At 42.5% G+C, this 13,032-nt stretch overlaps 1 protein-coding gene across 5 annotated transcripts in view; it reads left to right on the top strand.

Moving 5' to 3' along the window:
• The first annotated feature begins 444 nt into the window (after positions 1–444).
• The window catches only part of LOC135234787 (plasma membrane calcium-transporting ATPase 3), a 58,340-nt gene continuing 45,752 nt past the window's right edge, over positions 445–13,032 (top strand). Inside the window, exons 1-2 of one of the 5 annotated variants that reach the window (XM_064299721.1) lie at positions 445–908; positions 10,248–10,968. In XM_064299721.1, coding sequence (XP_064155791.1) covers positions 10,740–10,968 — 229 coding nt within the window. In that variant the 5' untranslated portion in view covers positions 445–908; positions 10,248–10,739. The remainder of the gene's footprint in view (positions 909–10,247; positions 10,969–13,032) is intronic. The other 4 variants (XM_064299716.1, XM_064299717.1, XM_064299718.1 and 1 more) reach the window with 4 other exon arrangements.

Raw genomic sequence — 13,032 nt, 5'->3', positions numbered from 1 at the left:
AGTCTCCATGACAGCATAAATAACTAAAATGCTGTCTGTCAAGAGGTGTACAAGGACGCGCGCATCATTCCGCAGCCCTGTTTGAATTCTGTAATGTTTTCGGTCTTCCCTGTTTTCATTTTTCTGTTCACAAGAGGTCCGATGCATTATATTGTATTGTTCCTCAAACCGGTTATCTTCTGTCCCTGACTGCGTAGGGTATTTTAGACGAAGAGAGTTTATTCGATGCCGTCCTATAATGCCATTTTATAATGCCAAGTCTCTCTCGATTCCCCTCGTCTCCTTGGCCCGCGCTCCCTCTCCCGGGCTCGTTTTTTTCTGATCTGCGGTGTGTGCGGTGACGTGATTGTACAGTCACTGAAAGCGGAGGGTGGGGTTGCAGTGATATGGAGGTAGAGAAGGGGAGTGTCACGCGCGGAGGGTCCGTCCCCCTCTCTCCCCCCACCCCCCGGCACAAAGCTGCCGCTCGGATGCTGCGCTCCCCGTAAAACAGCGCACAGCGAGCGAGGGGTCTCCAACATGTAGATCCAAAATCTCGCATCAGCCAATGCTGTGGCACCTTCCACATATTTATTAACGGCAGCAACAATAAACAACCACAACAATAACAACAAATGCCGCTGGGTTTACACATTTATTTATTAATCGAAGCAGTCATTCTAATATGATCTCTCCATCGCTCAGTCTTTCCTCTGCATAAGCGGAACTCAGCGCGGGCGACTGCACTATTTTAGGGACCTGCATTTTTTATCAACTACCAACAAACGACAGATACCGTGCCGGGGACCCTTCATCGTTGGAACATCCAACTATTCAAATCCTGTTGTTTATTTTATTTTCATTTCAGATAAATAGGCTACTGGATTTTTTTTCTCGCCACCCCGATAACGTCCTTGGACCATGGCCTGGTAAGTCGACGGATGTCATCTTCGTACCTGATTGCACATTCATGTATCATAATGTTGATGGTTTTATTTTATTACTGCAAACATATTGTCCTGCCAGGCGCGTCTATGCGTGCGTTAGCATCCGAAAATACACGCGAGCATTTTTACTGTTTTAGAAGAAAATCTTCAAAAACCAATCATATACATTTTGAGCTTTTATCAGCACTAACTAATATATATCACAACTGTATTTGGGCAAAATACAGGCGCAAATAATTACAATCCAATTGTTGTACCTCGGTTTAATTTAGAAAATAGAAATCACTATAGACTACTTCGAATGGATATGCATTTTCCGTTGTGGCAGCATCGGCTCGTGCTGCTTCCATATTCATTAGTTTATTGATGTTATTTTAGTCGCTGCATGCAGAGGTTGCAGCGCCCGGGTTTCTGCGTCTAAATGAGCTATGTAGCCTACCAGTAAGCGCGTGAGAACAGGGCGATGAAGTGGGGGAAAGAGTGTGTACGCTGGAGCAGTACCGGCACATACACCGGTAACCTTGCGGAGGGCTTTGCGTGTACGCTGGCCGGGGTGCTGCACACTCGTACCATCTTACGTCTTCCACGGTTAAGCACTCGGCCGTGTCTATCCTCTGCTCAAGCGAACGCTGAGGTTTTTAAATATTAAACGCGCATGGTTTAAATGTTATTTTCTCTACGTATAATAAATGATAGAACACTATAAATTTAATAATAATAATAGTAATAATAATAATAATATACTGTTTTATCGCGCATGGGCGCTCGTGGGAGGGGTATGTAAAGATAACCTGGTTTTGCTGGGGCTAAGGTGAACAGTTAATCTGAAGGTGAAAAGTACAAGATGTTTTATCTTTTAAAACGCACACATCGAGCCGGGCGGTTACCACTAGCCGAGTATTTTATTGTTTTACTAATTCTCCCTAATCATCTTTTCCTCTGGCTCCGCATCTCGCACACGCGTACGTTCTCACATTGGTGCAATGCCATGTTTGGTTCGGCGACAGTGATGATTTTTTTTTCAGTCACCGCAGGGTAGGAGGGCTGTTGTGATCCCGTGCAGTCGAACTTGATAGCTGTGTGCGTCGCCGATTCTCGCGAGGGATTGGCCATTTTTACTTGATCGTGAAGCGAAGACCTTTATTGCTATTGGGATTTTACCTTTTTTTGTTGGTGAAGAGGGCGGTACAGAGGGGACAGCCTGGTTCAGGGGAGAGGGGTTTGATTGATCAGTGAAGGATGGTTTCTGAGAAATGCCTCAGAACAGGATGCTACCTTCTGGATGCCAGCCCAGTTACTATACTGTAGGCTACTCTCTACTGTTCGTGCTATTCCTCAGCAAAATTCCATTCATACCATCATTAGACAAATCCCCGATTAAATCACGAATGATCCTTTATACAAATGGGCTTATTTTTAAATACGTGGATTGACGTTCTTTCACTAGTCATTATATCCCGCTGACATTTGAGCGCAGATAAGCCTGATGAATTATCAGGTCATAGATATCTATTATAGTCGTGGTTTGGACCCAGCCTCCTCTTTTCCTCATACATGTTATTTTCAATGTCAAACAAACCAATTTCACCAGATATAATAACATATCATTTATATGTTATATGCACACACACACAGACGAGACAATACTGCAATGAAACCACAAAAAAATAATTTCAGACACTTATAATAATTTGTTGGTAAAACTTGTGTAGTTATTGGTCATGCTAATTGTGAATTTCAGTGAATTTGACAGCACACTGACTCATCTCGGCACAGAGTGAGAGTTTGACTTGTGTTTGCAGTCTAGAGCCCAAACAAAACTGTTTTCATCTTGAAGTTCAAGGTAAAACTATTTCCTGCTCGTGCTCCAAGGATGAAAGAATCCCCAGAATAGCACGCAGTCCAGCCACATCTGACTGATCAAACTAAAGCCTATTCTATTCCCGCAACATCGAATCCTATGACACAGCCCCATCTTCATGATACATAACACCTCATCATATGACGTCATGCTATGTGGCATCATACTACATGCTAGTATGGAATAAGGCATCACACCGAATGGTATAACGCTAAATGGGTGCACACTACAGGGCATCATGTGTAGTATAGCATTATATAGCATTACGCTGCAGAGTATCACAGTGCCCTTCATTATTAGAATCCCTCAATATGGTATTGTGCTACCTGACATCATGCGCTACAGTACCAAGCTACATATCACCATGCTACATAGCTATCAATATACCACATCAGGCTACATAGCAATCAGTATACTACAGCATGCTGCATAGTATCACTCAATACACCATAATGCTGCATAGCAACAATCTATACAGCATAATTCTACAGACATAGCATCACTCTATACAGCATAATTCTACAGACATAGCATCACTCTATACAGCACAATTCTACAGACATAGCATCACTCTGTACAGCATCATGCTACAGATATAGCACCACTCTATACAGCATCATGCTACAGACATAGCATCAGTGTATACAGCATCATGCTACAGACATAGCATCAGCCTATACAGCTTCATGCTACATAGCACCACTCTATACAGCTTCATACTACATAGCATCACTCTGTACAGCATCATGCTACAGATATAGCACCACTCTATACAGCATCATGATACATATATAGCACCACTCTATACAGCATCATGCTACAGACATAGCATCACTCTATACAGCATTATGCTACAGACATAGCACCACTCTATACAGCATTATGCTACAGACATAGCACCACTTTATACAGCATCATGCTACAGTCATAGCATCACTCTATACAGCATCATGCTACATATATAGCACCACTCTATACAGCATCATGCTACAGACATAGCATCACTCTATACAGCATTATGCTACAGACATAGCACCACTCTATATAGCATTATGCTACAGACATAGCACCACTTTATACAGCATCATGCTACAGTCATAGCATCACTCTATACAGCATCATGCTACAGACATAGCATCACTCTATACAGCATTATGCTACAGACATAGCATCACTCTGTACAGCATCATGCTACAGACATAGCATCACTCTGTACAGCATCATGCTACAGTCATAGCATCACTCTATACAGCATCATGCTACAGACATATTATCACTGTATACAGCATCATGCTACAGTCATAGCATCACTCTATACAGCATCATGCTACAGTCATAGCACCACTCTATACAGCTTCATTCTACATAGCATCACTCTATACAGCATCGTGCTACAGACATAGCACCACTCTATACAACATCATGCTACAGACATAGCATCACTCTATACAGCATCATGATACATAGCATCACTCTATACAGCTTCATGCTACATAGCATCACTCTATACAGCATCATACTACAAATATAGCATCACTCTATACAGCATCATGCTACATACATAGCATCACTCTATACAGCATCATGCTACATAGCATCACTCTATACAGCATCATGCTACATAGCATCACTCTATACAGCATCATGCTACAGACATATCATCACTCTATACAGCATCATGCTACATACATAGCATCACTCTATACAGCATCATGCTACATACATAGCATCACTCTATACAGCATCATGCTACATACATAGCATCACTCTGTACAGCATTATGCTACAGACATAGCATCACTCTATACAGCATCATGTTACATACATAGCACCACTCTATACAGCATCATGCTACATACATAGCATCACTCTATACAGCATCATGCTACATACATAGCATCACTCTATACAGCATCATGCTACAGATATAGCACCACTTTATACAGCATCGTGCTACAGACATAGCATCACTCTATACAGCATCATGCTACAGATATAGCACCACTCTATACAGCATCATGCTACATACATAGCATCACTCTATACAGCATTATGCTACAGACATAGCACCACTCTATACAGCATCATGCTACAGTCATAGCATCACTCTATACAGCATCATGCTACAGACGTAGCATCACTTTATACAGCATCATGCTACATAGCATCACTCTGTACAGCTTCATGCTACAGACATAGCACCACTCTATACAGCATCGTGCTACAGACATAGCACCACTTTATACAGCATCATGCTACAGATATAGCACCACTCTATACAGCATCATGATACATATATAGCACCACTCTATAGAGCATCATGCTACATACATAGCACCACTCTATACAGCATCATGCTACAGACATAGCATCACTCTGTACAGCATCATGCTACAGATATAGCATCACTCTATACAGCATCATGATACATATATAGCACCACTCTATAGAGCATCATGCTACAGACATAGCATCACTCTGTACAGCATTATGCTACAGACATAGCACCACTCTATACAGCATCATGCTACAGACGTAGCATCACTTTATACAGCATCATGCTACATAGCATCACTCTGTACAGCATCGTGCTACAGACATAGCACCACTTTATACAGCATCATGCTACAGATATAGCACCACTCTATACAGCATCATGATACATATATAGCATCACTTTATACAGCATCATGCTACAGACATAGCATCACTCTATACAGCATCATGCTACAGACATAGCATCACTCTATACAGCATCATGCTACAGACATAGCATCACTCTATACAGCATCGTGCTACAGACATAGCACCACTTTATACAGCATCATGCTACAGATATAGCATCTGTAGCATGATGCATGATGCCTGACTCTACTTACTGCACAACAGAATGCTGCCTGGCATCGGGGTTCTACCGTGCAGTGAAGAAATAGGAGGCTGAAAAAGCCATTTTCCCATTTAATATCTTCAGACTACGGTGGTACAGATTTTTATAACCTGCAGAATTTATGTTTTTTCTTGTTATTCTGAAAACTACAGTGATGTCTACACACTTATTTAATGAGTGCTCCTTGCTGGACACCAGGCTGGGATCAGATGCATCTCAGAAGTGGTGTTATTGAAATAAAGTGCCGTCTTTCAAATTTCAGCATGAAGGAAAGCCTGCGGTTACAGAGAGGGAAAGGGCGGGAAAAAAAGAGTTGAAAAGATAGAGGAGCAAAATGAAAGAATGTACAGAATGTATATCATTAAATAGCGGCAGCCATGTCTGTTTATCACTCTGGGCTGTGACACACAGATGACACTGCAGTCAGGAAGCTCATGCAATTAAACCTTTGTATTGATCTGAGGATTTCACTGCATAAATTTGTGTTAATTTCAGTCCCTTTAACTGTCAAGAGATTCACAAATATATTACTACATTGTACAAATACTTATCTATATTAAAGGGCTCATCTACTGGAATAAACATTAACTTGGTATGTAGTTTATTGGTTAATGGTAATTTAAGCGTATCTCTTACTTGCTTCCCAATTCAAAATTGTTCACGATTTTGTTATTTACATTTAAAAAAACGGAGGCCTTCTGAATGCTATTACATTAATGCAAACTGTGACTACCACACCCTTGGATACTAAGGACAGACAGCAACCCTTCAGAAAGGGAGATGGTGTCCATCAAAGGCCACGGTATTTAAAAGTGAATTAAAACATGTATTTGAATTCTGAACCAAATTAGAAATGCTCTCAATTTCTTATTGTTTGCATTTATAGTTGATTTTTTTCAGTTCTCTTTAAATAAACATATGACTTATACAAGCACATTACTGTATTTTGCAAATATGACTGGACTATACACACATCACTATGTTGCACAAATAGACACACACACACACATATGTATATATATGTATATACATATCAGACCTGGGTCAAATACGTATTTGTTTGGGATTCAAATACTTTTCTACACTTTACCAAGTTTGTCTGGTGTATTGGAACTTATGACATTCTCTCAAAAAGTGCAAACCCCACCTTTTGGTTGCATCAGGCGAGATCAACAGAGCACAGAAAAATATCTGAAATCAAAACAAATACGTATTTGACCCAGGTCTGATACATACTGTATATAGATTATAATAAATTTGCCAGTCGGCCCTACGTGTAGTTGAGAATTGTCATAGAAAAACTGCTACCCGTCTTGCACTCCCAAAAACAATGACTTAACAAGCTGTACAACATCAAAAATAAAGAATATACGCGTATCCATTTTAGAGAAACTTCTGGAAAGCACTAGGTAGACAGAAACACAGGCCAGCATCAGTGAGCGAACATTGATAGGGGCCGATGTTGTTCAGCTGTTCAGCTATAGGGGTGTACAAAATGACTGTAGATCATTATATAGGTTTGTGAGACCGTTCGTGTCGAACACATCCAATTTCCAAATTCTGTCTGCAAGACAGACAATCCACAAATTCTGTTTCAAACAATCCACAATAATTATTTCGTATCATTAGCAATTGCCTGATGTTCAATTTAAGCAGCCGCCAAGTTTTAATTTTATTTAATAGGCCCCATCTTCGTTTTTTCAAACTCAGTTTTCAAATACTGACAAAGACATAATCGCTGTAAGTCAAGGCAAGCCAAGTAAAGTTGAAGCACTGAATCATACCTTTTTGCACGCGTTGACTGAAGACAGCGGGTCATCGTTTGGTCCAGGTGAGTAATAATCCGAAGCATTGCAGGCAAGCAGCATTCAAGGCAAAAAGCAACGTTCCATGCAAAGATATCGAAGCAAATCGAAGAAGAAATCAAAAGGGCACTTTTGACTCCAGCACTTAAAGATTCAAGGCGTGAAGGTAGTACTTTAAAGAACGTTATACGTAGTGCAGTGGTTGAAAACTGTAGGCCGGTGGTGTCTTACAAACTTCCCACATTTTGAACATGGCGTGAGCACTGAGATGCCATCTTTAAAGTTCCCCAACAGTATTTCAAAGTAAAAGTAAGTAAGTAAATAAATAAATAAATGACAGTCTTTCACACATAAATGGACTGCCATTATCCGTTATTTCTGTATCAAGATATCCAATAATTGTGGGCTCAAGAAATTGGATATATATTTCTACAAAAAACTTAAAAGTGGTTCCTACACTTTATCACCGTGGTACAGAAATATATTACTGCATTATACAAGCATAATATTTTATTTTCTGAACTCATTTCTGCATGATGCGAACATGTTATTTGATAACACATATACATAGCAGTATTTCAGGAACATAGATATTACCATTACTGTGTATTACCAACCTGTTACTTTATTGTACAAGTGTTCCCAGTTTGTAATACCCACTCATATTTGTCGGTCTTTCACGTTGTAATAACACCGTACGTCATTTTGGATCACAGAAACGCAAGCGATCCCTTCATTGCCCTGGAGTACACTGTGCACGCATTTGTCGCAGGCAAAATGCAGGTGCAAAATTAAGCAGAGGGATCACCGTTGCACACTGCAATGAGGATAACCCTGCTGACTGCTCCCCTCCCTCTATGGCCTCGGTGCACCACCCAGCCCTGTGTGAGCTATTTCGGGATTCTGAGATGATTCCGTCACAGTCCGGACGACCCATGGCATTTTGGTGTGGTCCCGCCTGCCTGCACCCCCTGCCAACTACTGCCCGCCACAGGCATTTTAAATGTCCCAAATCAATACACTCAAAATCAATAATCCTTTTATAAATGAATGCAGTGTCTCTTATCTCCGCCCCCTGAACTTTAGTGGCTGGGTTTAGCTCCAGATTAGGACCGACAGTGTAGCACATTTGCTGAAGTCCTTTGCACATGTGAAATTTAGATCCGGACCACCGCTGCTCTGAAGCAGTGAATTTCTGCCAGTCAGCGATTGCGGACCAGGAGTGGGTGTGTGAAAGGTGGCGTTTGTGGCCCGGGGTGGGGGGGTCGGGGGGGTGGGTGGGGCGGTTTCCTCTGACTGAAGTGGACGCAACGTGTGGTTTTTAGTTTTTTTCCCCCGCAGACGGGTGCCACCCTAGGTAACCGCCTTTGTCACCCGTGCCAGAGATTCTTTTATTAATGAGGCAATATGTCAACAGCGCAGATACAATGGATAGACTGTGTAGCATCATTCAGTAGTGCTAGCTTAGCATTTTACCACACCTGCTGCGCTTTATGGCTCACGTCCTAACCTGATAAGTTGAGATGCTAAATGTTTTGGCCTTCTGTCTTCTGTAAAACTGTTTCAGTGCCAAAAGGGCAAATTCATCTCAAAAATGCTCTTTTAGCTGGATAAATATTAGTGGTCATGCCTCATGATTCACCATACAGACAAGGCAGACAAGTTTTTTTAAATCATGCATGAAGAATAAAAAATGGGAAGAAAACATTTATAATTATTGTTATCAGGGTTTAAGTAGTGAACTTAATGACATTACCAGTTGGCTTCCATTAATTTTTTTCAGCTGGTGACAGACTGAGCGCTCTTTTGTACTAAAACTACCCACAATCCATACCACAGCCGTTCATTATGAATGGGAGATTTGCTAATTGTTGCTACCATTCATTTCCACGAGCATTATGGTGAATGCTAGCACCTGACCAATCTCTGCTAAAACTGTCCCTGCCTATGCCTAGAACTGGCCCTGCCTATGCCTAGAACTGGCCTTGCGTATGCCTAGAACTGGCCCTGCCTATGCCTAGAACTGGCCTTGCGTATGCCTAGAACTGACCCTGTCTATGCCTAGAACTGGTCCTGTCCCTGCCTAGAACTGGCCCTGCCTCTGCCTAGAACTGGCCCTGCCTAGAACTGCCCTGTCTATGCCTAGAACTGTCCCTGCCTATGCCTCGAAATGGCCCTGACTGTGCCTAGAACTGGCCCTGCCTATGCCTAGAACTTTCCCTGCCTCTGCCTGGAACTGACCCTGAGCTGTAATATGCCATTTTAACACCATGGCTGATGAAAGCAGTTTGGAAGCAGCCAACTGCCACTTCTGTATGATGTGGTGAGAATACCCTCCTGACGGAACCCCTCCCGCTCCAGGTTATGCCATGGCCAGTTTCACAGTGCCACATGAGACGCCTTGCCACAGTTGGCATTGGTATGGTCAGTTTGAATCGAGACCACATGACACATAATTGTACAGAGAGTCAGCTAAATATTTTGTCCAATGGTCTTATATTGATATATTCATGATCCACCCAAATGATGCTGGATTTAACTTGTGGTTATTATTCTTATTTTTATTATCACTTATTATTATTATTATTACAGTAGAATTTTTTCTGTATGTTCATTTGAACTCTGCTTTGGAATGTATCGGGAGAGATAAACAGTTTAACATGCTATACATGTAGACAGGCTGTGTTTGCAGTGTATCACCAGAGCAAGAAAGAATGGTTGTTGTCCTTCTAATATTTTTCTCCTTCTCTCTCACTTTTCTTCTCCAGGTTCCAGGTGATCGTAACACACAACTGTTCGAAACCCTGACCCCTGACCCCTGACCTCTGACCTGTGACCTCTTTCTCCCTGACCTGCCCCCCATCCCTCCTTCCAGTACCCGGATGTCAGCCGTTCTCCTTTTCTCTGCTCCTCCCCCCTCCTCTGTCCAGCTATCGATGGATTGGGACCACCCCCACACCTTTGTTTGATGTGTGGGGGGGGGGACAAGGGAAAGAAAAGTTCGATGAACAGTGAAAAGAGAAGGAAAGAGAGAGAAAGAGAAAGGAAAACTGGAGGAAGAAACAAAACCTAAACCCCAAAGAAACAGCGATACGGTCTGACCGAAGCCGGAAGAGTGGAGGAAGAGGAGGAAACAGAGAAGTTCAAAAAGATTCTCCTCCTGCCCCATGTCCCCAAGAAATAATGTAAAAAAAAACTCAACGGGAAACAAAATAGTTGTTGACAGAAAATAAGCTAAGAAACCAGGAGAGATTTCCACCATGGGGGATTTAACCAACAGTGCTGTGGAGTTCTGCCCCAAAAGCCAGAGAGGGGGCGGGGCTTCTGGTGCGGGGGCGGAGCCGAACCATGGGGCGGCGTTCGGGGTCACCCTGGATGAGCTGCGGGCGCTGATGGAGCAGAGGGGCTCAGAGGCGCTGCAGAAGATCCAGGAGACTTATGGCGACACGGCAGGGCTGTGCAGACACCTCCGGACTTCTCCCAGCGAGGGTGAGAGAAAGCGCAAATCACTCTCTCTCTCTCTCTCCCTCTCTCTCTCTCTCGGTGAACAGTGTGTGTGTGTGTGTGTGTGCGCACGTACATGTGTGTGTGTGTACAAGCTGTGTGTGCGTGTGCGTGTGTGAGAGAGTTCATGTGTGTGTGTGAGAGAGAGAGCTTGTGTGTGTGTGTGTGTGTGTGTGTGTGATCTCTCAACCTCTGTGGTGAGAGATCACATACATCTCTGTGTTGAGAATATCTGTTTCCCTGTCTCTCTCTGTCTTTGTGTGTGAGCTAACTCTTAGTCCTTCTCTGTCTGTTTGTGAACTGTCCCTCCCTCTCTTTTTCCTCTCCTCTGTCTGGCCAGATCTCTCTCAGTTCAATTCAGTCAAATTAAATTCAAGTTCAAGTTAAATTCGATTCAGTACATGTTCACTTTAAATTCAAATAGAACTCTTTTGGTAAATGGAACTGTAGATAATAGACTTCTCAATAACAAATATGCAGCTGAAGCATAGAAATAAACAAAATGGTAAGTTTTGAAGAGGATTTTTTGAATTTGATTCACTGAATGGAGAATGTTTGCCTTGGTTTATCTCCTTCCTCATAGCGCTCTCTCTGTGACTGGGCCTTTTGTGTTCACCTGTGCTTGCGAGCACCTGCGTTGTGTGTGTGGGGCGCTCCTGCTTTACTGAAGATTTGAGTTTGTTGCCTGTGCTCTTCTTAGTCTATTTGTGCTGATGTCGGGTCTCTATGTAAAACACAGCTTGTGATCACATGGTCAGATTTGATTCTGTGCGCCCAGACAGTGTAAGCTCACCGCAGATTTTATTAAGTGAACTTACCTGCATGAGCAGACTGATCACCAGATCCCCACAGTGGCCTGTTTACCCAACTAAAACAGGTCAGGATTAAACAAAATCTTCCTCCCTCCCTCTCGCTCTCTCACACGTGCACGCACACACACAGGCGCACACGCACATGCACACACGCACGCACACACACACACACACACGTGTACACACACACACACACGTGCACACGCACATGCACAAACACACACACGTGTACACACACACACACACACACACACATATGCACATGCACGCACACACACATGCGCACACGCACATGCACACACACACACACACACACACACACGTGTACACACACACACACACACACACACATATGCACATGCACGCACACACACATGCGCACACGCACATGCACACACACTCACTCACACACACACTACGCTAAACTTGCTGCAGTATTGCTGCTCTCCTCCTACCTGCTCGCATACCCTTGTTCCCTCACATCAGCTCCCATAATGCATTGCTCATGCTTTGTCTGTCCCATTGTTGAAGCCGAAAACAATGAAGCTTATGAAACCGATCCCTTAACCTCACAGGTCTTATTGATCAGATAAGCTCAATTTACCAGGTGTGCCTTACACCCCTTTTTCCTGTGTCTCCCTCTGCAGCCACGCCCCTTTTGTCTGTGACTCCACGGGGTCAAAAATGACCTGGCCTCGCCACCACTTTTTTGATCAACCCTTTTTAAACCCAAAATCTATTTTGCATGTAGAAACAACCTGTCACTCATCAACAAATTGTTTAATAACTGTGTTCTCCTACTTCACAGTCCAGAGACCCTGTATTTATTCTGTCTACACTCATTTTTAGTGCAAAAAAAAAAAATCATAATTGATTTTTTTGCTGTAAGGGATGGGTGGCATTTAGCTTGGATTATAAATTCTAATTCATAACTGCAAGGACAAAAAAGGCCCATAAGAGAGTCGTGTTGCCCTGATGGTGTACCGCTTTTATAACGATATAAAATAGGAAATATTCAGCTTTTTCTAAAGGTAGGATCATTCCAGGAAAAGTCATCAAATGTCCTGCTGAAAAATGTTAAATTATGGAGATTTCACTGCTGTTTTTTTCTTTTTTTTCCTGGCAACACAAAGGTTAAAAATACATCCATTCTGGCTATTTAATACAACCATTCTCTCCTTTAAACGAAGCGTCTTTTTTTCTTTCCTTCAGTAACCACTCCACTTCTGTCTGTAAC

The sequence above is a fragment of the Anguilla rostrata genome, chromosome 11, assembly GCF_018555375.3.
Source record: "Anguilla rostrata isolate EN2019 chromosome 11, ASM1855537v3, whole genome shotgun sequence".
In the NCBI taxonomy this organism is placed as follows: domain Eukaryota; kingdom Metazoa; phylum Chordata; class Actinopteri; order Anguilliformes; family Anguillidae; genus Anguilla; species Anguilla rostrata.
Note: the sequence above shows the minus strand (reverse complement) of the source record. Positions and strands in the feature narration are given on the sequence as shown.